The 25,341-nt window shown below is 39.6% G+C and overlaps 3 protein-coding genes across 3 annotated transcripts; 2 read left to right on the top strand and 1 right to left on the bottom strand.

The window, feature by feature from the left end:
• The first annotated feature begins 473 nt into the window (after positions 1-473).
• gja9a (gap junction protein alpha 9a) lies at positions 474-1,961 on the top strand. Its single transcript, XM_028581186.1, has one exon. The coding sequence runs from the start codon at positions 474-476 to the stop codon at positions 1,959-1,961; it is 1,488 nt and encodes a 495-aa protein (XP_028436987.1).
• A 1,656-nt stretch (positions 1,962-3,617) lies between these two features.
• Positions 3,618-5,341, bottom strand: LOC114557598 (c-Myc-binding protein). Its single transcript, XM_028581148.1, has 5 exons — positions 5,178-5,341; positions 4,620-4,692; positions 4,424-4,472; positions 4,092-4,221; positions 3,618-3,992 (listed from the first exon to the last, which is right to left on the bottom strand). The coding sequence occupies exons 1-5, from the start codon at positions 5,241-5,243 to the stop codon at positions 3,951-3,953; spliced, it is 360 nt and encodes a 119-aa protein (XP_028436949.1). The 5' UTR covers positions 5,244-5,341; the 3' UTR covers positions 3,618-3,950.
• An 834-nt stretch (positions 5,342-6,175) lies between these two features.
• Positions 6,176-18,669, top strand: rragca (Ras-related GTP binding Ca). The gene is made up of 7 exons (XM_028580444.1): positions 6,176-6,577; positions 9,109-9,312; positions 10,341-10,540; positions 13,707-13,821; positions 16,074-16,216; positions 16,548-16,696; positions 18,491-18,669. Exons 1-7 carry the CDS (start codon positions 6,395-6,397, stop codon positions 18,643-18,645), a joined length of 1,149 nt encoding a protein of 382 aa, XP_028436245.1. The 5' UTR covers positions 6,176-6,394; the 3' UTR covers positions 18,646-18,669.
• The last annotated feature ends 6,672 nt before the right edge of the window (positions 18,670-25,341 follow it).

Genomic DNA, 25,341 nt, shown 5'->3' on the forward strand with positions numbered 1-25,341 from the left:
GCTGAGGGGAATGGTTTCATTAAGGCAAAACTGGATAGCTGACCAGCCAAGGGAACATATCACTGGATGTACAAGTCCTCTCTGTCTACTTTAAATAGATCTTTTTTTGCAAATATGTGACACTCTGCATTTTTTACTTCACAACATTTTTACTAGTTAAATAATACTAGTTTCATTTTTCCGATTGAAAGGTACTGTAATTTCTTCAAACTTCCATTGGAACTGGGAAATCAAAATTACTATTATCACTAAGTATTTTTTTTTTTGGTCATTTACTGCAAATGTTGCTCATTTATATTGTATTATTTTAATCTGTAAAGGCTGCTTATTTTGTCAATGTAACTTTGCTGTCTGCCTTAAAATCCAACTTATTTCCTCAAAGGTGTACTGTACTGTTTCATCAGATTTCCTTCCCTAATGATTTCATCTCTCTATTTCACTGACTTTCTAACAGTCACAATGGCAGAGTGAAGATGGGGGACTGGAACTTTCTCGGGGGGGTTTTGGAGGAGGTGCATATCCATTCCACTATGGTAGGCAAGATCTGGCTCACCATCCTGTTCATCTTCCGTATGCTGGTCCTCGGGGTGGCAGCTGAGGATGTGTGGAACGACGAGCAGGCTGACTTCATATGCAACACGGAGCAGCCTGGGTGCAGGAATGTGTGCTACGACCATGCTTTCCCAATCTCCCTCATCCGCTACTGGGTGCTGCAGGTCATTTTTGTGTCTTCTCCCTCGCTGGTTTACATGGGCCACGCTCTTTACAGGCTGCGGGCTCTGGAGAAGGCACGGCAGAAGAAGAAAGTGCTGCTGCGGAGAGAACTGGAGTTGGTCGATGTGGAGTTGGCAGAAGCAAGGAGGAGGATTGAGCGGGAAATGAAACAGCTGGATCAAGGGAAGCTTAACAAAGCTCCTTTGAGGGGCTCTTTGCTGCGTACCTATGTTGCCCACGTTGTCACTCGCTCTGTTGTGGAGGTGGCCTTCATGACAGGCCAGTACCTCCTTTATGGCTTTCACCTCTACCCACTCTTCAAGTGTGAGCGGGATCCTTGTCCCAATGCTGTGGACTGTTATGTTTCCAGACCAACAGAGAAAAGTGTCTTCATGGTGTTCATGCAATGCATTGCTGCAATTTCCCTATTCCTAAACATCTTGGAGATCATACATCTGAGTTACAAAAAGATTAAAAAGGGCATCTTGGACTTCTACCCTCACTTGAGAGACGAGAGAGATGAACTTGATGACTACTATGCCAACAAGTGTAAAAAAGAATCTGTTGTGCAAATGTGCTCCAATGTACCCCGAAAAGCAACAATTGCCTCTGCACCCAGTGACTACAACTTCATGATGGAGAGGATGCAGGGCACAATTATGTACCCAAACCTAATCAAACCTTCAACTGTTCTACCTCTTCAGGGCGAGCTGGCCACTCCGCACAATTTGGATGATTCCAGATGTTCAGCTCAAAGCCCCCCACATTGCAACTGCCCCTTGACTACCAACGAGCCCTGCTCTCCGTGCTGCAACTCCCTGATTTATCCAAAACAGGAGGCTGAGGACTTCTTGCATCTTCACCCACACAGTAAAGAGGATGGTGCCAGTGAAAGAGGGAGTCCAGACTTTCCAAAATGCCCACAGAAGGCAACTGACGCTTCCACACTGCCAGTTAGTGCATCAAGGAGGCCGTGGAGGGCTCATGGCTCTTTCAATTGCTCTACAGTGTCGGAGGGTAAAAGCTCTGACACAGACTCCTATGAGGGTGCAAAAGCCAGCAGTGGCACTCCCTCCACTCGAACACGCTCAAAATCAGATGCCAAAAATCAAAGCCGGCCCACCACCCCAGAGTCGGTGGAGGACTCCAGCTCAGGATCCAGGCACAACTCCAGACCACCTTCCTCCAACTGCAAAACATCAGTGGCAAGTAATGCAAGCAAACGAGCAGCAGACCTGCAAATCTAAACTGTGAATGCACCTTTTCCTTACAGCAGTCCATGTTACAGGTGTATCGATTTGACCACCATATCTGCATTAAGGATTTAAGACACTATAAGCTGCCTGGTGAGAGTTTACGCATATTTTGGTTTGTGTTTTTGTTCTAAACGTTTAACAATTTAGGCTAAATAATGTGCCGTGTTTTAACCTTAAAGGTCCTATGACATGCTGCTTTTTGGATGCTTTTATATAGACCTTAGTGGTCCCCTAATACTGTATCTGACGTCTCTTTTCCGAAATTCAGCCTTGGTGCAGAATTACAGCCACTAGAGCCAGTCCCACAATGAGTTTTACTTAGGATGTGCCATTTCTGTGTCTGTAGCTTTAAATGCTATTGAGGAGGAAAGAGGGAGGGCAAGGTGGAGGGTGGGGGTGTGGCCTTGACCAACGGCCGTGTTTCGCTTGTTTTCAAGCCATGATGTCTCTCTTTCTCATGGGTGGGCTAAATTCTCTCGGCGGGCAGAGAAAGGGGAGGTAACCTTGCTCCTTATGACCTCATATAGGGAAGATTCCAGATCGGCCCATCTGAGCTTTCATTTTCTCAAAGGCAGAGCAGGATACCCAGGGCTCGGTTTACACCTATCACCATTTCTAGCCATTGGGGGACCATAGGCAGGCTGGGGGAACAAATATTAATGTTAAAAAACCTCAAAGTGAAATTTTCATGCCATGGGACCTTTAACCCATTGCAGTTCAACCAATGGAATATACATTAAAAATTGCTTTTGGGGACGTACTGTATTAAAATAAGAAATACAGGACTTTGTATAGTACGTTATATGTATTTGTTCAACTGCTTTTGGAATAAACCTGTTTTTTTATTGTGACTACCTGCATGTATTGCTACCCAATTAGCATGACAACAATTTTAACCATGCATCTTTTTGGTATAATACAAGGCCAGCACTGGGCCACAAATAGATTAGACGTCTTAAGTGGTGTTTTTCATTGTAGTGTGACAGAACGTAAAAAATCCCAATATCATTTCACTATATAGTGAAATGTTAGTACATTCTGGCTACTGCACTTACTCTTTAGGCTGGCGACTATTCCATTTTCTCAGTACATATTTACTTTTGATAACAGCGACACTTACATACATTCATACGTCACATAGTTAGTACATTTTTAAAAATGTAACATAGCATGGTAGACTTTTGACGGGCAAACGGTCTATCCCACAGCAATGCATACATTTGCACTATAAAGTCATGCTAAATATTTTTAAGATAAATATTTTGTCTGAAGCTTGCAGTTCAGTTTCATCTCTATATGTTTTGCAGCATTAGCAGGGGGCTTTAGTCAACACGCATCCATTACCTGAGCATATCAATAAGCAGCTAACACAGCAGCACTGACCTCACCAATAAGAATATGGTTTGATTACTATCCTGCTTCATAGTTTAGACTCTAAAATTATTAAATCTGATTAAACCAAACGTGCTCTGATTCCCAGTCTTCATTTGTCTTTGTATTATTTTTAGTAGAAAGCAATGACTGTTATATTGAAATACACAGCTGCATCGGACCACAGTAACCACACTATTAAAATACTCTGCTATTCCAATAAAAGGCCTGATTAACACATTGCTCTTAGAAATGAGTTCAATCAGTGATACAACAATAATTCCAAGAATGTGCTTTATTTTACTGGTGTCCTACATTTGAGTGTTTTACAACTGTTTACACCAGATCTTTGGAAATAAAGTGTAAGTGTGAATCTGAAATAAAGTGTAAGTGTGAAGACTGAACAAACAAGAAACATCAGAATCACAACAGAAATATACATATATGTACAGAATAAGTTAAATTCTAAGAAACCTAGTAGAAAATAAGATTTACAAAAATAGATACCTAAAAATTGTTGTCCTTCACTTAAAAGGGGGTTCGTGTCTTGAAAGTGACAGCAAAATAAACAAAAACTACAATAATGAAGCCAAAGCGTTGCTTTCTAGTCTAGTCAGCTGTGGCTCCATCTTCAGGCTCGTAACGCTGCAGCTAGAAAGATGGAGAAAAAAAGTACATCTACGTTAAACAGCACATTGTTTGAGATGACATAGTACACACCTTTTACGATAAGAACCAGCAAAAGCTTACCTTTGCTTTGAGGTCTTTAGTTTCCTCTGCCAGACGTGCACACCTCTGCCTCAAGTCAACCACCTCCTGCTGTAGAGCCTCAGTGTCTGCGGACGTCTGACCAGCAGCATTGAGATGCTGCTTCACAAATCTGGGAAGGAGTTGGTTAAAGAACCTACAGCAAGCAGTGGCCTCCTGTATTAACTTCTCAACATGTATCTTTACTGTTATTTTTGTTTGGAGTGGTGGGTGGGGGTATGAACATCAGTCCAAGGCTCAACTCACAACCAACTAAACCAAGAGACAATTTCTGCAACGACCCAATGGTCCAGGATGTGTGTATAGAAGGATACTCCAGAGCATTGTTGGGCTTTTCAGGTTGTTCATACAGAGCCACCAGAACTGAAATCCAAAGAGGGGAAAAAAGTTACATAAAATGTTAGTATTCCTTCAAGGTTTGAAAAAAAATATTGTTTTGTTGTCTATACTGGAGCTCTGCTTTTAAGTTTGCAACCCCTCCCCCCTCCCTGTGCCAAAAAAGTGCCATACCACTAGTAAGACTGTCAACAACACCAGCTTTCTCCAAGTATCTCCGAAACTGTTCCCTTTTAGGGTCTGGGCCCTGTATGAAGAGAAAAGTTGACTATTACCAATCGCTCATTTATTAACCAATATCCAACTGTCAAGTCAAGTTAACTAAAATACACCAGAGAAATGAAGATGTAAAAAATTGGTTTACAAAAAGTACTGTACACTGATCTCTCATCAGTCGTTTATTTGCCTGAATGCTTTTTTATATCATTTTCAGAGTTAACAGTTACTAAACATTAAACTGTCAAATAATGACCTGCAGCAGATATTGTTAGCCAAAAAGCACTTTGTAGTTGGTTTATTGACATTAATTTAACTTAAGTTTATCCACAAACAGTTACAACCGCCAAGCCAAAACATGAGCCGTGACAGGTGGTCTTTCGATTCACTGATGAACACCTTGTAACCTCTTAGCTAGCTAATATTAGCTTAGCAAACTTGCAGTTAATAGACAAGAAACTGAAAAGTGATTACTGGAGCATTAGTGTAAGACAAAACGACAGCAAATACACTTACTCTATAATGTGCCATAATGATGAAGTTGAAATTGTTCAAATAGTTAAGTTTTTGTGTCCCGCTCATAGACTGTAACTGCCTGGGCCGGAGAACTAAGTTAAGTTTCGTTTATCACCTTCCTTCAAGCAATGGTCTGGATGCTGCCTTCAGTTGTTCATCGTAAAAATAGGTAAAAACATAAACATGTATTAGCCGTAACCAGCGCAGACCTCAGTATTTCTACAATTTCATTTAATTAAATTGTACATGTTTTATAATTAATTAATTTGACAGGGGCAATACATGCAGGAATTGTTACATTTAAATGAATTGCAACCGATTCAATATAAGATAAAATATAAATATATAGGACATTATGTATAATTTGCAGACTGGTTATAGGCTTTTAAAAAATAAAACACATAATACAATAGCTAGTCTAATACATGCATAGAAACTAACAATAAAACAACCGTTACAATCACTAAACACAGCAATTGAAACAACAATGACTAAAAAAGACAATTAGGAACAACAAGGCAATTAAGAAACAACATAAGCCATGGCTTTAATCCTAGATAGAAGATGCAAAACTCTAACTCAAGTGCGTCTACGCTTAACAAATGGCATATGTTCTAAATTAAATCCATCGACTCGATTAATTCCGACATTTCGAAAATACCTTTAAAGTCTTCACTTTACTGTGGTGGATTTCTGCTACCATCTGCCGGTGATATTGCAGAACACCAGCGCTGCCCACTATGTATTTGGTTTGTTTTTTGACTACCTTCATCAAATGTTCACTTATTTTACAGGAAATAAAAATGTATACATTATATGTAATTCTTGCAAACTCAATCATCCAAACGGTTGTGTTACGAATGTGTATTGCTTCATATTCGGATGAAAGGTCACAATATACAGGTCTGAGTGCTAGTCAGGTGACAGCGACAAACCTCAGTAAAGTGACAGGCGGTCGACCAATCATTTTACGTGTTGTAATTCAGACAGCGAATCAGAATCAAGGGGTGGGATCAAAGGGTGAGTTTTTTTTCAAAGGAGAGGAAATCCTTAGGAAATGTGTGGGATCACGCTCGGTGTTTCCAAGTAGCCTGGGCATTATTGACAAACTATTTTCCTTGTGTGACGGTAGTTTGTGGTGCATACCGATCATCCGATACAAACACGGGTGTGGTGAGTGACAAGTAAGGGGGGGAAGCGACCGTCGTTAGGTCAAAATGTCGATTCAGTACGAGGTGGAACAGCTGGCTGACAGCTACGGGGTTGCGGACTCGTTCCCCAAAGATTTCGGTTATGGTGAAGAGGAGGCCGACATTGAGGACAGCCCGGCGCCGTCCGACAGCAAACCGAGAATCCTGCTCATGGGTTTGAGAAGAAGTGGCAAATCATCCATACAGAAGGTAGGGAGAGACGTTCACGTTAAACTGCGCCTTCCCCCTGCTTCACGCAGTAAATGGGACGTTAGCCAAAATAGCTAGCGAGTTAGTTTAGCATGTCGTAAGTGATGGTAGCTATGAACCAGCAGATAACATGTCTAGCTACATGAGAGTGGAAGAACTGAAATGGAACCCTCTCCCGCAGCTAATGACCAGTTAGCCTTCAGTGTTAGCTAACGTTAGTGTTGCTGTAGCAGTAAATTATTAACCAGGTGGACAGGAGACGCAGTGGGTGCATCTTAACTGATATATGGACATAAAGCATGTGACTGTTTTGTTCACAACTCGTCCAGCATGCCTAACATATCTTAGTCCCACCCAGCTGTGAGGTAGGTGTGATGTGTAGCTCTCTCACATGACTGTAACTTGACCACACCTTTCATTCTGCAAGTCATAACACTTTGTTTTAATCCGTGCACCAGTCAAAGCACATGCAGTGTGGCCAACATGCTCTTTAATTCTGTATTTAAGTCATGGCTGGATTCATGAGTTATGGGGCCCCTACTGAACCTCCACCAACTGCCCCATGTGCATTGTGCAATATGAACCCTGTGGCCTCGAAGATCCCATTGAGTCCAGATTAACCAGTACTCCCAGTTCCCCTAGAAAACATTCTTGCTGTGGTGTTGAGCCACCCAGATCCTGACGCCGCTCGTCTTGTGATCAATCTACTTAGTAGTTGAAGGCCTAAACAGTAGTCACATGTATTACTTATGCTGTGTGGAATAGCACCTCTGTTTTTCTCCTATAGCTTAATGTAATATTTATTAAAAGCGTAATCAGTTCTATGGTATTGGTGGAGGTTGTCTTGTCTTTCAGGTGAGATGGTCCACCTCTGCAGAAAAAAAAACTGCAGGAAACCCTGAATTCTATACAGCAGTGATAGTTAATTTGCGTTTGTTTGTGGAAATGTGATTAACTACAACTTAATTAAGAATATGCATCATGTGTACACAATAGATAGGGGGGAAAAAAAAATAATAACGCTCTTAAAATTAGATTTTGACACAGGGTCCCTCTATAAGACATAGACACACACTTTAGTGGTGTAAATGCCTTAACACATTTGCAATGAATCTACTTATCACAACCAATAGACATGCAATGAGCCTGGGGCTTTTGGGGCCTGTTTGGAGTTGCCCACTTTGCCAAGTTGGTAATCCCTCCAAGGTTAGCTGTGTCAGTTATATTCTTTAAGTCTTTCAGACGGGCACTGTGTTTGAATAATAAATGAGATGCAGTTGTGCCGTCTATGATATTTTATTATTTATGTTCAATCTCAAGGGGGAAGTAGAATCAGGCTGGATATAGCGTGACTCGCCAGGAGCCTATCCTATATATACAAAAATAATGAATAGCAGTTTTCTGTACTGAAGTGCACACTTGTACTATTTTTCTGTAATCCACACACTGTCAAGTCTCAGATTAATGTTCTCCTGTAAACCTCCAGTATGGGCAGAAAAACATGTGATTTGGCTTTTTGCTGGTTCATTGGCCTGTGACCTCAGTGGCCCACACACTGATTCAAAATGGCAATGGTGGAGAGAACACTCAGGTTATTTTCTACCCGTTACTGTATTCAGCAGACCAAGACCCTGATCCACCCTTCACTTTATACAGCTGCAGTCTTACTGTCTACAGTTTTAAAGCGTGCAGCTGGAAAATGCTGAATGTAGAGTGATGTGTTGCATCAGAGTGAGTCTACAATCTTGTGCCCTTTCCCCTCCTCTTGCTCTTCATGTGACAGTGTCTTTGTGCTTAAATCATTGCATGAACCAGAAAACCGTACAATAATCTTTCCCATGAAAACAATATTTTCATACCGGTAATATTGCAAGATGCAACATATTGTAAGGAAATCATCATCTTGTGTAAGTAACTAGTGAAGAAAACCCAAATAACACTTTTTCAAAAAGTTGTATGTATATAAAGTTCCTGTATTATTAAATCCTCACCATTCGTTGTAACTTTATAGGCCAATGAGATTAAATAACGTGTAACAAGAGGTTCAAAGTCCCAGTCCTTTAACAAGCATTAAATCAAAAAAGATAAAAGCTGAAAAAAAAAGTGTACTCTGAAAGTGCTGGACAATATGCCCCAAAAAAGACCCCAAATACTTGAGAATAAAACAGACATGGAATTGGAGCTCATAAACTTCAATTTTTGTATCTGTATGATCAAAATACAGCCATCCACCTTTTAGTATGGTAGCGAGGAGGATTTCCAGTCCATTAACATCTCTTGGCTGTGATCAACCTGAGCACCAGTTATTATAAAGATTATTTTTGTTGGGGCATTTTAGGCCTTTTATTCCACAGGACAGATGAAGACATGAAAGGGGAGAGAGAAGGGGAAGAGAGAGAGTGTGTGTGTGTAATGTTTACAATATATCAACCGTTTCCACATTATTATTTGACCCAGTGTCCATATTATTATAGAACTACAACATGTTTGTCATCTGCATTTCTTGAACATGAACACGGTTGTGATTTCAGGTGGTCTTCCACAAAATGTCTCCCAATGAGACCTTGTTCCTGGAGAGCACCAACAAGATCTACAAGGACGACATCTCTAGCAGCTCCTTTGTCAACTTCCAGATTTGGGACTTCCCGGGTCAGGTTGACTTCTTTGACCCCACCTTTGACTACGAGATGATCTTCAGAGGAACCGGGGCTTTGATATTTGTCATCGATGCTCAGGTGAAGAACAGAAGAAAAGTGATTTGTTTGACTTGGTCATAAACGCAGGAAAGGGATTTTTTTTTTTTTCTCAGCAACACTTTTGGTGGGGTTTTACCTGCTGTAAACATAAAAAAACAACAGTGTCATGTTTCAAATGTGCTGACCAAAAATATCTTGATACTGACTGGATATTTCATCTTACAAATAGAAAAGCTGACAATGTTCTGACACTCTTGCACACACATTTTGTCAAGGTGAAACTGCACATTTAAAGGAAATAAACTTTTTTTTTAGTCCTCCCTGTTGATGTAAGTTCCTGTAGAAGCCGTCTAGATGGGACAGCCAGTGTAGCTAGGATAAAAGACAATTACACGCCATGGCTTTAATGCCATTCCTTTCAAGAAGTAATTTGTCGTGATGTTAGCCACAGCTGATCTGATTGCAGGGTTTATTTGTACTCCACGAGGTGCATCACATTCAATTAGTTTCAGCGGTTGGTCACACAGTGATATCTGAGGAGACTTGGTTTTTGTCTTGCTGTTTTGGAAGACAATGCAGCGGTATATTTCCTCATACCTGGTTTAAAGCTGATGATAACGTGTTTGTGTTAAATAGGCAGCATGTGTTGATTTTCCTGTTCATTTTACTGACATGAATTAGCTGTGGCATGGTTGTATTTGCAATTTAACATATGTATAATCTTTTGCTGCACTGAAATATTCAAAATAGCCCGTTTACAATGTTCATCCAAGCAGGAGGTACATGCAGTTTTGAGAGAATTGTCAATTTCAAAAACAAAATGTTTAAAGAAGCTTGATTGTTGTTGTTTTTTTTTCTCTCAAAAGCTTTAACTCAGCTGACAGTATAGCAGAAATAATGTGTGCATTAATGCAGCCATAGAAGATAATTGTGAACTAAAATATGGATTGTAGGGTACTTGGAAGTTTGGATTTTTGTAATGCATTTGTGGCAATTATATTATTTACTGTCTGAAAAGATGTACTCATTCAGTATGTGTATTAATGGGTTACTTTCTTCCTCCTTAGGATGATTATGTGGAGGCCCTGGGCAGACTTCACCTCACGGTGTCTCGGGCCTATCGGGTCAATCCAGAGATCAACTTCGAGGTGTTTATCCACAAAGTGGATGGCCTGTCAGACGATCACAAGATCGAGACTCAGAGAGACATCCATCAGAGAGCCAATGACGATCTGGCAGACGCTAGCTTGGAAAAGCTGCATCTCAGGTACACTTAATTTAACATTTTGATTTATTTTTTTTCTGCATCTGTAAAAGGCTGAATAATACATAATTTCATCCCTGCTGCCTATGCAAGCACATGTTGGTGTAGAGTCATTTCAAATTATCATACACACACACATACACACACATACATACATACACACACATACACACACACACACATAAATACACACACACACACACACACACACACACACACACACTCTTATTTGTATTATGGGTTACTTATCTTAAGAACTAGTAGATCTCAACTCAAGAAGTAACTTTTAATCTTTCAGTTCATCTGAAAATATCAAAATCACCAAAATTGGAGATACATGGTTTTTTTTGGACAGCAATGTCTAACGGCCACTGTCACAAAATCAAATCAACAACCTACCTTCAACTACATAATGCTTGCTCACCACTTTAACCACAGCACACACACAAGTTCCAAATTGAAAATAAGGCTGCATTCACCAAACCGTTTAAAGTGTCCCAATTCATGTCACCTGAGTCTGCACATGTAGCACAACACCATCATTATCTCAGGAATATGACTTGGAATTTAATTCCAGAGTAGGAATTTTATCAAGATGGTTCCAACATGATGTCAAATTTCCCTGAGCAGCGTTATGGTTAAATGACATCAATATGAAAGCATTTGTGCATCAGTGTCACAGACAGACAGACATGATAGGGTAGGGCTGCTCATTTGTGGGAAAAAAATATAATCGCGATTATTTCGGTCAATATTGAAATCACAATAATTTAACATGATTACTTGTTGACTTCTGGAAAGATGTTGCAATTATTGAACTTTAAAACAGTGGGAAAAGTTAAATCAACAGTAAAAAAAACACTTGACTGTGAAATTTACTGTGAACTGTGAAATTTACCTTAATACTTTTCGTTTTTATTTTTTCATTCAGAACATAAGAGAAAATAAGAGTTTACTTGCAAAACGTAATGAGCTAAATAATTGTTTTTCTCGATTATTCTGTTTTTGTGATCATTGGGAGCAAAAATCATATTCAAAATTTTGATTAATTGCAAAGCCCTAGTAGGGAGGTGCTTTCATAAAGCCAAAACTCCAGAGCACAAACTAGAACTGAAGATATTTGTGTGTGACACAGTAGTTCAGGGCAGGAGCTTATTGGTCAGTTAGTTCTGTGATTTCAGCAAGGCAAGGCCATTTTAGTTATATAGCACATTTCAGCACAAGGCAACTCAAAGTGCTTTACACAAAACATTAAAGAGCAAAATAGGGATTAAAAATATTAACAAATACACATTTTAATACCTTTTTTATAAGATGCATAAATAAAAATCATAGTTTAGTATAACAATTAAAACGAGAATAAAAATCCAAGAATAAAATGTACAGTTCCGTATTAAGTAGTGTTGATGTACAGCAGCCTGTGGCCTGCATACTCTTAGTGTTACTGTGAGATTCCTCTTTGGCCTCCTAATGAAGAAACAATGACCCATGCTTAAGATACCAGAGCTGATAAGATCCAAGTAGAGTGCGGATCGGGCCGCATTTTTCTGTCCGACAGAGAAGTAACCGAACCCAGCCCGACAGGCATTAAGATATTTATGTCCGAGCCCGACCCGAGCCTGACAGTTAAAATCTTTTTTTTTTTTTTTCTTCCTCGTACTAATGACACATAGGTTTGTTTGTTTTGTGTGGAAAGCCCGCTTTTATTAAGCAACTGTAGGAAGGTGGGCTCGGTTCGGGTATCCATCCTCTAGGTCCAAGTTCCCAGGGTCTGACATATTTAATTAAAGGCTAAATCACGTGTGTGTCGTATTGCCCCTATTGTCACTGTACAGTAGTTCACAACATCATCACTGCTGATTTATTGGTTTGTTGTTTTCTGAGGAAAATATTAATACGTCATGTAACCTGAGAAAATGGCCCTTCAAAAGGCCTCGGCTAAAATAATCTTGATTTAATGGCTTAGTCAATAGACAGAAACCTAATTCATGACAGTATTGTTAATTATTACAGAAGTCATTTAAGTCATTTTTCAAGTAAAACACTATGGTAATTATTTGATCGTTAAATGGGAGGATTTGTTTGCTTTTCACCATTATACTCTGTAAATTGAATACCGTTGGCATATTTTTGATAGCCATTCATCACACGACTAATCAGGTTATCAATAAATTATTCCATAATTGAGCTGAAAGAATAATAGATTAGCCGATGTAGAGAAAATTGGTTGGTAACAATTTGAATAATTGATGCAATCAATCAAGTTTTTTTTTTCTATCAATGCAAACTGCAAAAAAAAGAAATTACGGTTCCAGCTTCGCAAATGTGATAATTGTCTCTGGTTTGTTGTTGTAAATGTAATATTTTGGGGATTTTAAACACTGGTCAGATAAAACCAAAAAGACAGCAAGACAACATCAATTTGGGCTCTGCAAGATTGACCGTTGATTTTCACTGTTTTATTACATTTGATCAACAGATTAATTGATCGTGTGCTGCGATGAATAACTGCAGCCTTCACCCTGACACACTGTGTAGAGAAACTTGCTATGTACGACATTAAGCAGGCTGTCCTGGCTGATCCCAGTCAGCTCTGCAGCAGCTTTACCGTTGATGTTTGCTCTGTGTTGGCACACGCTGCACTGTGTTTTATGTGGGGTGAGATTGTTGTTTATTTCAGCCAGACAGCCGGAGCGGTCCAGGATATATAGCGGAGCTGAGATGTTGTTGTTTTTTTTTTATTTATTTTTTTTTGCTCTGCCTTGTGGCTCTCTGGTGCTTTCATCACTGTAATGCATTGTAAAGTTGAGCTTTGCCAAGTGTATGCAGACAGTTCCATTTGCCTCAAGTCACTGGCTTCCTTAGGGTCTGACCTTTTTTTTATTTATATATCTTAGTTACTAAAGTCCATGAGTCATGTGTGTCCACTTTTGTCATATGAAGATTTTTTATAATTTTTTTTTTTTTTTCATTCCAGTGTTTATATGTCTGAATCCGGCTTAAATGCTTCGATTAACATCTCTGTTCTACCATCCTGTGTCTGTTTGTCATGCGAGCTCGTGACTATCTGTATTTTTACCTGCTTTCAAATGTATTTGAGGAAGTGAGAAGTGTTTCCTACTATTAACTGCTTATTCACTTCCTTTTTTGTTTTGTTTTTCTCATTCAGCTTTTACTTGACGAGTATTTACGACCACTCCATCTTTGAGGCCTTTAGCAAAGTGGTGCAGAAGCTCATCCCTCAGCTTCCCACTCTGGAGAACCTCCTAAACATCTTCATTTCTGTAAGTTAAGAACAGCCAACACTTTGTGAATGACGCTTTTGTAAGTTTGTCATTGACCAGTGTGATTTATGTGTGACGGCCTGCATTATGTGAGTCACTGCCCGCTCTGATGCCCTTTGTGGTGAGCACTTCCTCCAATGCCCTCATAGTCCTTGATTGTAATGCTGGTCTGTGGATGTTGCACATACTCCCAATGATAGATTTTTAATATTTTAATTTTGCTGTTAATAACACCCAACAAGCAACATTTTTATATATTTTGTGTGTTCCAAGTGTAAGTGTAAAGCTCCATCTCTCTTTTTGGATGTTATATTTCATGATTAAGTACTGAGAAATACTTCAAAGAGCATGTAATTGAACTCCGTGCCTCTGCCTTTGGAATGACTTGCAAGATTCAGCTTTGAAACGTTTGAATAAACGTTGTGTATATGTCGTCCGTTGGCGCACATCCTGTCTTCTTGACAGGAGAGGATTAAAGTGGCATCTAAACCGTTAAGTGGAACCTTTTATTTTGAAGCTTTGTGGAGTGCAGCCCAGTGCTTCTTTTAGATGCCTCTTTTTTTCGTGGCTGTCTTATAGCGATGGGCGATATGAATACAATCCTCTATCATGGTATATGGAATTTAAATCACAGTATCAGTGTATTTACATTTATCAATAGTACACATGGTGAAATGAATAAGGTTGATAGTCAAAACTAAAGATGCACCAACTGACCAGCTGGTGACCGGAGTTGGCCGATTTTCACGTGATCGGCCATGACCGGCGACCCGGCCGGTCAGTCTGACATATGCCGATTTTATGCCGGTCAAGTGCTGTAACTACATAACATTGTAAAGGTTACCATACACAATGCATAGGAATATTATATATAGGCTAACAAATAATAACAATAAACCCACTATTAATTACATTATCTTAATGCAGTGTAACTACTGTAGCATGTAAATAATGCACATAAAATACAAACGTGAGCAAGGGCGTTTAACAACCACCATTATATCGAATCAACAGCCACATGCAACCTAGCTAGCAGGTGAAGAACACAAACAACGAAATCACCAGCTAACCATCAACTGACAAATAAGATATACGACTTACAGTTGTGAAGGATGCACACACGCAAGCTCCACTGGCTAGTTATGCTCCAGACAGATTCTCCGACATGCACTCTAACAATCACAGAAGTTTAGTTTGCTAAATATATCCCATTATTTTTGTTGGATATTGGATGTGAAAAGAAGGAAATGGTTCTTCCGTAACATTGCACTTTAGATGTGTGAATTTCCCACACCAGGAGTAAATTCAATACCTGACAAATAAAGGTATTTTATTGATGCAAAATCATATACAAATTCAATATTCCCAACAAGCAGTTAATCTCATTGATTTGTGACATTAGCTGACAATGGCCTAAACACTACTTAGATATTAAAAATACTACTACTACTAATACTCCTACTCCTATAAACGGCATTAAAAACCTAGGGCTAAAACAATATAGCATAATTTCATCGTTTTAGTAAGATTAAGAATAATTTATTTGTCATAGTTTTCTTGCTGTGCAACAGGAAAAGACGACAATCCTACAGACGTAAAAAAAAAAAAAAAAAAAAAAAAAAAAAAAAGATACATAGACTAAAATATATAAAACCAGATTTAAAAAAAAAAAAAACAGTTAAAATAGCCAACGGGACAGTGTGTAGTAAGTGCTGTAGTATGTAGTTAGCAGGGCAGTGTGTTATGGTGCTCAATACAGACTATGTAAAGTGGTGATGTGCAAGTACTTTTTTTTTATTTATTTATTTTTTTTTATTTTAAAACCAGAAACACTGAAAATTCACCAGATCCAAATTCTGAAATGTAAGTATTTGCTGGTTAATTTGGTCTTCTATGATTGGAAGCTGACTATCTTTGGGTTTTGAACTGCTGGCTGGTCAAATGAAGCAACTTTATTATGCCAACTTTCGCTTCAGGGAAATGTGGTTTCATTATGGTCTGACATTTTTTTTTTTTTATAGACCAAACAATTAATCAAAAAGAAATCGTTAGTTGTTGCCCTAGTAAAATCTTTGACTGTTGCCAAATTAGTATTGTCTCACAGCATTTGTCATCATATCTCCCACCTCTATCAAATGTCCAACGTCTTTACCGCATTATACATTTCTAACTCCCCCTTTCTTTCCTTTGTTTCTTCCTCCTGCATTCTTCTTCCTCTCCGTCATCCTTCACCTAATATTTCTCCCTGACAGAATTCAGGGATAGAGAAGGCCTTTCTGTTTGACGTGGTCAGTAAGATCTACATCGCTACAGACAGCTCTCCTGTAGACATGCAGTCCTATGAACTGTGCTGTGATATGATCGACGTGGTCATTGACGTCTCCTGCATCTATGGGTGAGTGTGTTTTTTTTAATTGAGGTATGAGCTGTGTTTTCAGCTTTTTCTGTCCATCAGATGCATTTAGCATTTTCGCAGACTTAAACTTTATAATAAGTGGATTGAAGACATAGGGAAAAGCATCGATACAGTAGATTCTTTTTATTTTCTATAAAACATAATTAATGATTTTAAGATAGAGTTTACCCCTGGATTGTCTGAGGATGCTTTCATTGAAGCATACTTTAATTTATGCATTTATTTGCTTAATTAAACCCAACCACAAGCTGCAATTAATTCCATTTTAATTTCCCCCTGAACACTGTGGTGTTATGATGTGCCACACCAGTCTGAGGGAGGACGGCAGTGGCAGTGCCTACGACAAGGAGTCCATGGCCATCATCAAGCTCAACAACACCACTGTGCTGTACCTGAAAGAGGTCACCAAGTTCCTGGCCCTTGTCTGCATCCTGCGGGAAGAAAGCTTTGAGCGCAAAGGTAAACTGTCAGAGAATTCTGTGATCCCCTGGAGCTCATTTGGCTTAATTAGGCTAATGGTAGTCTCGCATTGCCTAGTCCACACAGCATTCCGAGATAGGAGAAAAACGTACTCTGGTTTATTGACATTTCTTCTTCGTCTTGGGCAGCACTAAACACCGGGCGGAGCCACGGTGCCTCTGCAAAAAAAAAAAAAAGCCTCGGGAGTTTGTTTTGGTGGAACGTGTACGTTCAAAAGTTGTTTTTAGTCGTGCAAGAGAAAACTCTGATTGGACAGATGGTCTAGCTAGCTGTCTGGATTTACCCTGCAGAGATCTGAGGAGCAGTTAACCATAGTCCTCAGAAATCGGAAATGAAACGTCGTTGATATAAACTAGGCTAATGATGATGTGGCCTCAAGTCAAGTGTTTTCATATTTTCTTCCACATTATTCTAGAATTGCAGCGAGTCTGTATCTACATGTATACAGAGTGTATGACATCAAAATAAGGACACCTATGCATTGTAATGTGTTGCAATTAAGTGGAACTTTCATGAAGTTGGGGGATTTACAAGAGACTGATGCAACAGAGGCCGAGATATCCTGACTTTTACCCCCCCCCCAAGTATGAATCCAGCTCCAAAATAGCATATTTTAAGAGATCCTCCTTGCTGTGAGAGTGAAACTACCCTGATGTCATTCTCAGGCTTATTTTCGCTCCAAAGCCACAAAAGAAATGACATAATCTTGGTAGTATTCCTCGTGATGAGTAAGCTGATCTTTATCCGTTAAATTGGTCCAGTGCCTCTTTAACTTTGCAATAAATGCAGCATTTTGAAATTTTAGAAGGTTCAGATTTTGTGTGCCTCTGTGTATTGTTTGGCATGTTTATAGTGTGTGATGTTTTATGTTTATTACTTTATTACATATATAGAAATTGCATTATTATAAGGTGTTCCTGTTACAATGCAATACAAGAGCAGACCACAAACTACATCTCAATGTCTCAAAAGTGACCATAGAGGGAAATCAACACCTGTCAGTCTCCACAGGGATTAATCGGCTTTAAAACTGTTGTGGATGGGTATTGCATCGGGTTACATTATTCTACAGATGTTTATGTTATTCTGTCTTTATCATGTAGAAGTTTTGTGGTACATTTTTGGATGCACCATAATACTAGTTTATGGAGAAAACAACTTTAATCTGTGCGTGTTGGATTCATGAAAACAAATACAAAATGATTAGTTCCTGAGATACTTCTAGCGCTACCTCTCCTCCCACTTTTCACGTTCTTACAACGCATCGCAAATAATACCGTATTGGTCAGAATATAAGACAACCGTGATTAAAAGCTGGATATATCATTTGTTTCGTCTATGTATGAATGTGGATAATGTTAGTGATAGTGAGATGCTTGCTACAGTTACACTTCTTGTGATGAATCGGCGAAAACATATATTTTATTTCTCAGTCACGGCTTTGTTCGAACGGCTGCTGGGCTCGCTCTCTCTCTCTCTCTCTCTCTCTCTCTCTCTCTCTCTCTCTCTCTCTCTCTCTCTCTCTCTCCCCCCACCCCCCTCCCTCCCATATAACTTTACCGTGCTTTCGGGCGGTCGTTGAAGCTCCGTCTAAAACTCAGCTTTTTCGACCAGCTGTTTGTAACATTAAAATAAAACGGATGGTCTGTTTGATGGTCATGTCTGGCCCATGTATTTGAAACGCAAAAGCACTGACCTTCTTTAGTGTCTATTGCTACAAAGCAAGATGTATATGTCATAATAAAAATCTGTGTGTCTTTCTTGCCTCCTTAGGATTAATAGACTACAACTTCCACTGTTTCCGGAAGGCCATCCATGAAGTATTTGAGGTGGGCGTTTCCACCCAGCGTCCAGTGGGCTCTCAGGCGGTGGGCTCTCCCTGCACCAAGGCCGTTGCACTGAATGGCACGCCGCGCAACACTGTCTAGACACTGATGCAAAATAAAAAAAAATAAAAAGACGCAAAAAGTGGGGAAAGGAAAAATGGAGAAGGGCTAGAGAGCCTGTAGAGGAGAGACTGCTCAACTGGGGCTCACCGGCACGCCAATCACAATCCCTTGCTCCCAGCACCCAAAGTACTGCGAGACGGCTTGAGCCAAGAGTGTGTGAGACAACACAGGAGCACATCGGGCTTAGGCTTCTCAAGCTAAGATAGAAGGGAAATTCCAGCATTCGTTTCAGGTGAATGCAAGGCACCGTGATGGCTGTGAGGAAGTCAAAGAGAGTCAAACTGTCCCTGGACAGGAAAAGGTTCAGGATCTTTCTTTGGATTTCCTTAAGCAGTCAAAGGCTGTGATAATTAGCTGCTGGTCCCTCCTTAATGAACAATGGGAGGAGGGAAATCAAACCCTTGTTGTAACCTCTTGTTTATGGACAAACTGTGATGTCAGTTTGCAGGAATCTTATCTAGTGATGAACCCACCCTGACCACTTCTGTGCTGATTTAAAAAAAAAAAAAAAAAAAAAAAAAAAAAAAAAAAAAAAGATGGTGGATGTGAACTGCTATTCCTAACCCACATATGTTCAGAGATGGCCTTATGTAGATAAAGCTTGTCTGCAGTGCAAGCTTTCTCTAACCACCACTCACCTCACCCTACCTGAATGCTGCCCAAAACTCACTTTTTGGTTTCACTTATGAAGGGAAAACAAGGTTTTGTGTGCAGACTGAAAAGGGATTGTGTGTGTGTGTGTGTGTGTGTGTGTGTGTGTGTGTGTGTGTGTGTGTGTGTGTGTGTGTGTGTGTGTGTGTGTGTGTGTGTGTGTGTGTGTGTGTGTGTGTGTGTGTGTGTGTGTGTGTGTGTGTGTGTGTGTGTGTGTGTGTGTGTGTGTGTGTGTGTGTGTGTGTGTGTGTGTGTGTGTGTGTGTGTGTGTGCAGGAGTTTCAATGAAAGGTATGTGTGGTTGTGTGTGTTAAGTGTCAATGAAAGGTTTTGATTAGATCCCAGACTGGGACCTTTTTACGGAAAGAGTATATATCTTTCTTCTCAATAACAGCAGCTTAGCATAATGAACTATTTTCAATCAGTGAAAGTAACTCTTCTGTGTGTGTTCCACTGAAAATCAAACTTTTGATTGACTTTATAGTAGTTTGTAAAAAATTAGTTTGGTTGGAACTTTGGAAATGGTCTTTGCAAAAGCACTGCCAAAATGATTAAATGACTTAGAAACAGTAAAACGATGGAAAAATGTCGTGATTAAGACCTTATTTGTTGCCATCTAAAAATATATTGGGCTGAGATGGAGGACTGGTGGAGGGGTTCATTTTGGGATGAGGATAGGAACTGGTTGAAACTTGCATGTTTTTTCCACCTACAGTTTCAGTCCTGCCCAAAATTATTAACCCATGTTGTGTATTTAGTTTGGCTCAGTTCAGCAGGATTCACAAGAACAAAATGTACCCATTCCAAGCATGCATACATTGGTTTGTTGTCAACTTGTATTGTTCTTAACCGTAACACTGCTCATTGCATTCAAAGGTGAGAAAGTGAAAATGAAACTAACCAACATGATTAAACCGATTTAAACAAGGAGGAAAAAAGACCAAATTTCATTACTTTTTGCCATTACAAGGACACACAATATGTTCATGTCTCTTTCTTTAATCAGGAGGTAGACCAGGATCCTGACTCACAATGCAGGATTAACATGTTATCTTGATACATTTGCCGAGTAAAGCGCCTGTAAAACATCTGTGTTCCAGATTTTCAAGGTGTTTTCGGATTTTACTCTGCAAAGTTACTCCGGTAACTCTGTGAGCTTGCTTCTTCAAACAGGCCCTGAGATCCTATCAACCTAGTCATTAACAGTCACCTGAAAATAAACACTTACACATCAGAACTGTGATGGATGATTGATTTCATGTATTGTGATGCTATACTATGTGAAATAAATGAACATTTTAATTTTGGTTTTGTCAATGTAATAATTGGCCAAGCAGTATATAAATACTGAATCATCTTACCACTATCTGAAAACAGTCTCTGGTATTTTTGTAAGGAAGTACCTACGAGGCGAAATGAAATGATGCTCAACAGCCCTTAATCTAATGCAAACCTAAAAGCGAACACAGGATGGCGCTCTAGGACTATTCCGTTGTTCCCCCACAGTGTATTGTTATTCATGTTTGCCCCTTCTCTATGCCCAATAACTGTTTTCATACTTGTTAAATTTACAGTAAGCATGCATCATTTTCTGAACCTGTATGGTGAATTATACAGCCTGTTAAAGTACGACTGTAAATGTCAGCCACTTTCATAACCACAGAGCAGTTGAGAGAACCCATTTCATTTATTGGGCTTGCAGTATGACCACAGCAATAGAGTAAATTGGATTATTTAATATTGATGTAACATAAGCTTTAGCTCACATACAATTTGTAAAGAAGTGAAGTTTATGTTTCCTGGATATTTTCTATAACTTAACAGTCTAAATGACCTTTTTTAACCTTTGCTAGAATTCTCTAACTAAGATGTTCAGTGATGCTCCAATATAAAAATAGATACACTGTTAATTGTCAGTTTTCTTGAGTTCTTTTAGCATTATAATGACTAAGAAGGGAAGAAAAAAAATCTCCTTACTGGATATAGTGCATATAAAAACAACTCGCTGAATAGCTTCGCCATGCAAGTTATTCACCAGTTAAGTTAAATAAGCCTCACAGCTACTGTCACGACCCATTATGTGGGGAGTAGGCGAGACAGCTAAACACCACTTCCACACAATTTAGATGCAATAAAACACTGACAGCTTTTTTTATCCACTTCATTAAGCCAGTAATTTCTTATAAAAATCTCTTGCATTAATCCTGGCCATGGTTTCCCTGCGGTTCCTTAAGCTCTCCTCCAACCTTAGCCGCCTTGCTTTGATGCTTACTCAAATAGGCGCTAATTTGAGATAAATTATGCATCTGCATGTAGACTACCCATGCCAAGGAATATAAAGTGTGACACTCTGAATAATGGTGAATTAAAGCAAAGTGTGATATCTTGAAGGCCTAATGGCAGATAGGTTAGACCCGTCAGCCTGATGGTTTGTTGATCTGCGATCACATCATGTTGGGAGAAGGGAAGAGGTCATGTTTATGATGTTTTGAAGATCATTTTGATATGGAGCCCATGAGGAAGTTACTCAAAAACTATTCTAGTGTAATATTTATTGTCCTTTTAATGTTGATAAATTAAGATAATCAATGTTATTATAGCAGCAGACAGAACAGATACAGAGATAAGTAAGTTTATCATAATAATAATACTTTGTACTTATGAACAGCTACTACATCCAAGTGAAACAAGAAAATAAAAGGTCCCAAATATATACACGGACATAAATAGTAACTATTAAGTGTATTGAGACAAGAAAAGTCTGTAAAGTTGAAAAAGTAATAATCGGTAATGTAAAAGATTATAGATGGCAGTGTCTATATAATCTAGACTGACTAATGTTAGTTTAAATTCAAATTCAAGTTTTTATTTAACCATTGTCCCATAAGTGTGTTCATTCTTAATGAAAGTGTTTACTTGATGGCGGTAATAAAATAACATCAACAACCCTCACTGAATTCAAAAAAAAAAAAAAAAACCTCAATAGACAAGTCAAAATGTCCAACATGAGTTGAATCAAAATTTGAATCATGAAATTGGTAAAAAAGGAAAAAATTAAAAAACATACCTCAACTCCATGGATTTTTAATGTACCTGGATCACGTCATATCTACTCAACAATACAGTGACATAATACAATCTCTAGATGGGGCTGTTGTCTGCTGTTTCAGCTGTTGTCCCTCACTCTTCTCTCAGCCTTTCTGCTTCACAGTGCAGGCAACATGGAGATCAGCATCACATACAGATCGGGAGAGCCAGAGGAAAGGAAGACTGAGGAGAAGTTGAGGAAGCAGTAGAGAGAGGGAGCTGCATGATGTACAACTGTAATTTTGCTCCGTAGCAGCTGCTGAAATTGCCTTGCTTAATCAAAGGCAACGTTGCTTCGCCCCCTGTCCCTAATAAGGAAGCTTAACCAATAATGAAATAAAGCCAGCACAACATACTTTTGCCTGTGATGTCACGCTCACTTCGGCACGCCGGTCCGCCCTTCATCTTAGATATCTTAGTATCATTAATACAATGATATTGCCGTTAGGTTCTTAATAAAACTCAGTCAGCTATGTCTTATCTCCCATCTTTACATTTTATTAACCATGCTTATGAGAGATGAGGGGAAAATGATGAGACTAAGTGAGACGTCTAAGATAGGTGATGAATGTAATACAGGCTTCATTTGTTCTATTGTGATGTAATGCAGCTTCAGTGAGTGTAATTATATAGCACGGACAAGGGAAGTTGTTGCTGAGATGGACAGTTTAGAGAGATCTCAACAGCATGTCTCTAAAAAGGTAATGATGTTTTTGACAGTGCTTCTTCACTTCTTGACAAAATGAGAAATTATTAAGTTTCCAGTTGTTCATGAAAGGGACATAATGCAATGATAACATACTTTGATAAGTTGATGGTGTGATATTTAACGTACAAAGTAACTTTTAAATCGTAAACACAAATACCCAGTAATATGCCCATGGGTAAAGATATAACTTACATAATAGCAGATAATACAGTAACAGTGCAGACATTCAGATTTAGCTGTTGACTTTAGAGGAATTTGCACAGCCTTAAAAGTAAAAACCTAAATAATGAGATAATATGTGCCAAACCTCTTTGTGTTTTTGATGATTTTTGATGCGTTTCTATTTCCATCTGGAATAAAGGGAATTTCTGCGACACATTTCTCTTATCCTGTTACAAATGGCTTTTTTTTAAAGAAAATTAACCGTTTATTTTTCAAGCATAAATACCAAACATTCCCTTGTGTCAAGCCAAATGATGACTGATGATGATTGATTAATTGAGAAAACAATTGCCAGATTAATCGATAATGAAAATAACTGTTTGCTGCAGCTCTAAAGTCTATATGGTTGATTCATTTTCAACGTTTAAAAACCTGTGTTGGAAAACGCTCAAGCCTAAACATTCTGTGTTTCAAGGGATGTTGAGGCTAAATGATTTAGCCTGGAATATCCCATTTTTCAAAAAATCTTTTGACATGTCACCATATAGCTGATCGCTGATAGTTTGAGGCTTCTGTTGCAAGTGAGCCTAATATGAAGGAATATGAAACCAAAACACACCTGCCATAAGATATTCTCCTTTTGAATTTCTTTTCCAGTTTACCCAACTCCTTGACTACCCTTAATCTCTTGGAGAGGGACAGAAAAGGGGAAGGAGTTAGAGGAAGGGACAGGCGTCTCCTGTATTTTCTCGGTCAGGCAGCAGAGCATGGAGCGGAGAGGCCAGCGGGCCAGCAGCCAGCTAATGGGGACCAGCAGTGAGCAGGGGCCGGGGACAGGGCTGACAAAAGGAGCAGCGACAGATGCCATTATCTCAGCCTCATGCAGATACAATGGAGCTGGACGACACAGGCCCTGACACTGACAGACGTGCATGTGTGTGTGTGTGTGTGTGTGTGTGTGTGTGTGTGTGTGTGTGTGTTTGCAGAGCTCATTTGAATAATGTGTCGGTGACGTCACTGACCCCAGGTGTGGCACGGGGGAAGAAACAGGTATCCTGTAGTTGTGCGTAGGTTGCAGACTTCAGTATTCGCTGTGTTTCTGTGAAACTCTCATGTAGTTTAGTGGGAGAGTGGAGCATCGGTGGGTTGTTTAGGCTTAGCAGGAACAGCAATGAAATGTATATAATTATCTCCAAGTGCTGTGTGTGTGTGTGTGTGTGTGTGTGTGTGTGGGGGGGGCTAAGAGAGGGAACGTGTGTGTACGCTCCCTGTGAGGTTAATGGAACACGATAGAGGAGAAGTGGATTATCATGGAGACTACAATTTCTTGGTAACACTTGTTTGAGCTCCTCTGCACCCCCTGCATGCATGCATGCGTGTATATGCGCGTATGCAATTGGAGTGTGTACTTGAGTATAGCCTACATGACCCTGTCTTGTTACAGTAAGGCAGCTAGATCAGTCACCCATCACTTGCTTAGAATTCAGGGGCATCGTGAAAAGCACATCACATTTGGTCCCAAATTTCACTGGGTGCTACTCTAGACCTTAAAATATGCAGCAGCATTCACTACACCCAAGGATGTTCTGGTCATTTGGACAACCAAAAACGTCTCAGGATGGGGTTTTGGAGGGGGGAATATGAGGGGGATATGGCAATGCGTTTAGCAGGATTGGCAAAGGCAGAGAAGGGCTGTTAAGCAGCAGTTTTTTGGGAGGGATAAGAAATGTGAGCTTTAGCCAGTGTAGTGCGGTGACATGGGACAGCGTTATTGACTGTGGCGGTGCATGCTGACAGTGGATTGTCAGCCCCTGCAGTCATTTGCCAGACTGAGCGAATGCAGGGATCAGAGTTTTTGGAGCTTAGAGAACGAGAGAGGAAAGATGAAGAAAGTGAGAAAGAGAGGAATGGCAAGAAAAAAAAGGAGAGAGCAAAGACTGGCAGCCATATAAATGCTTGAGTATGCACATAACACACGCACGCGCACGCACACACACACACACACACACACACACACACACACACACACACACACACACATACACTTAGCTGTGGAAGCCCCGCTGA

This window comes from Perca flavescens, chromosome 6, assembly GCF_004354835.1.
Source record: "Perca flavescens isolate YP-PL-M2 chromosome 6, PFLA_1.0, whole genome shotgun sequence".
In the NCBI taxonomy this organism is placed as follows: domain Eukaryota; kingdom Metazoa; phylum Chordata; class Actinopteri; order Perciformes; family Percidae; genus Perca; species Perca flavescens.

Bases quoted from the DNA above. Each gene is read 5' to 3' on its own strand.
- gja9a (XM_028581186.1), top strand. From the start codon at position 474: ATGGGGGACTGGAACTTTCTCGGGGGGGTTTTGGAGGAGGTGCATATC.
- LOC114557598 (XM_028581148.1), bottom strand. From the start codon at position 5,243: ATGAGCGGGACACAAAAACTTAACTATTTGAACAATTTCAACTTCATC. The intron at 4,693-5,177 runs GTAAGTGTATTT...CTCTTCATACAG, and splicing joins TCATTATGGCACATTATAGA to GGCCCAGACCCTAAAAGGGA. The intron at 4,473-4,619 runs GTATGGCACTTT...TTTGGATTTCAG, and splicing joins TGTTGACAGTCTTACTAGTG to TTCTGGTGGCTCTGTATGAA.
- rragca (XM_028580444.1), top strand. From the start codon at position 6,395: ATGTCGATTCAGTACGAGGTGGAACAGCTGGCTGACAGCTACGGGGTT. The intron at 6,578-9,108 runs GTAGGGAGAGAC...TTGTGATTTCAG, and splicing joins GCAAATCATCCATACAGAAG to GTGGTCTTCCACAAAATGTC. The intron at 16,697-18,490 runs GTAAACTGTCAG...TTGCCTCCTTAG, and splicing joins AGAAAGCTTTGAGCGCAAAG to GATTAATAGACTACAACTTC.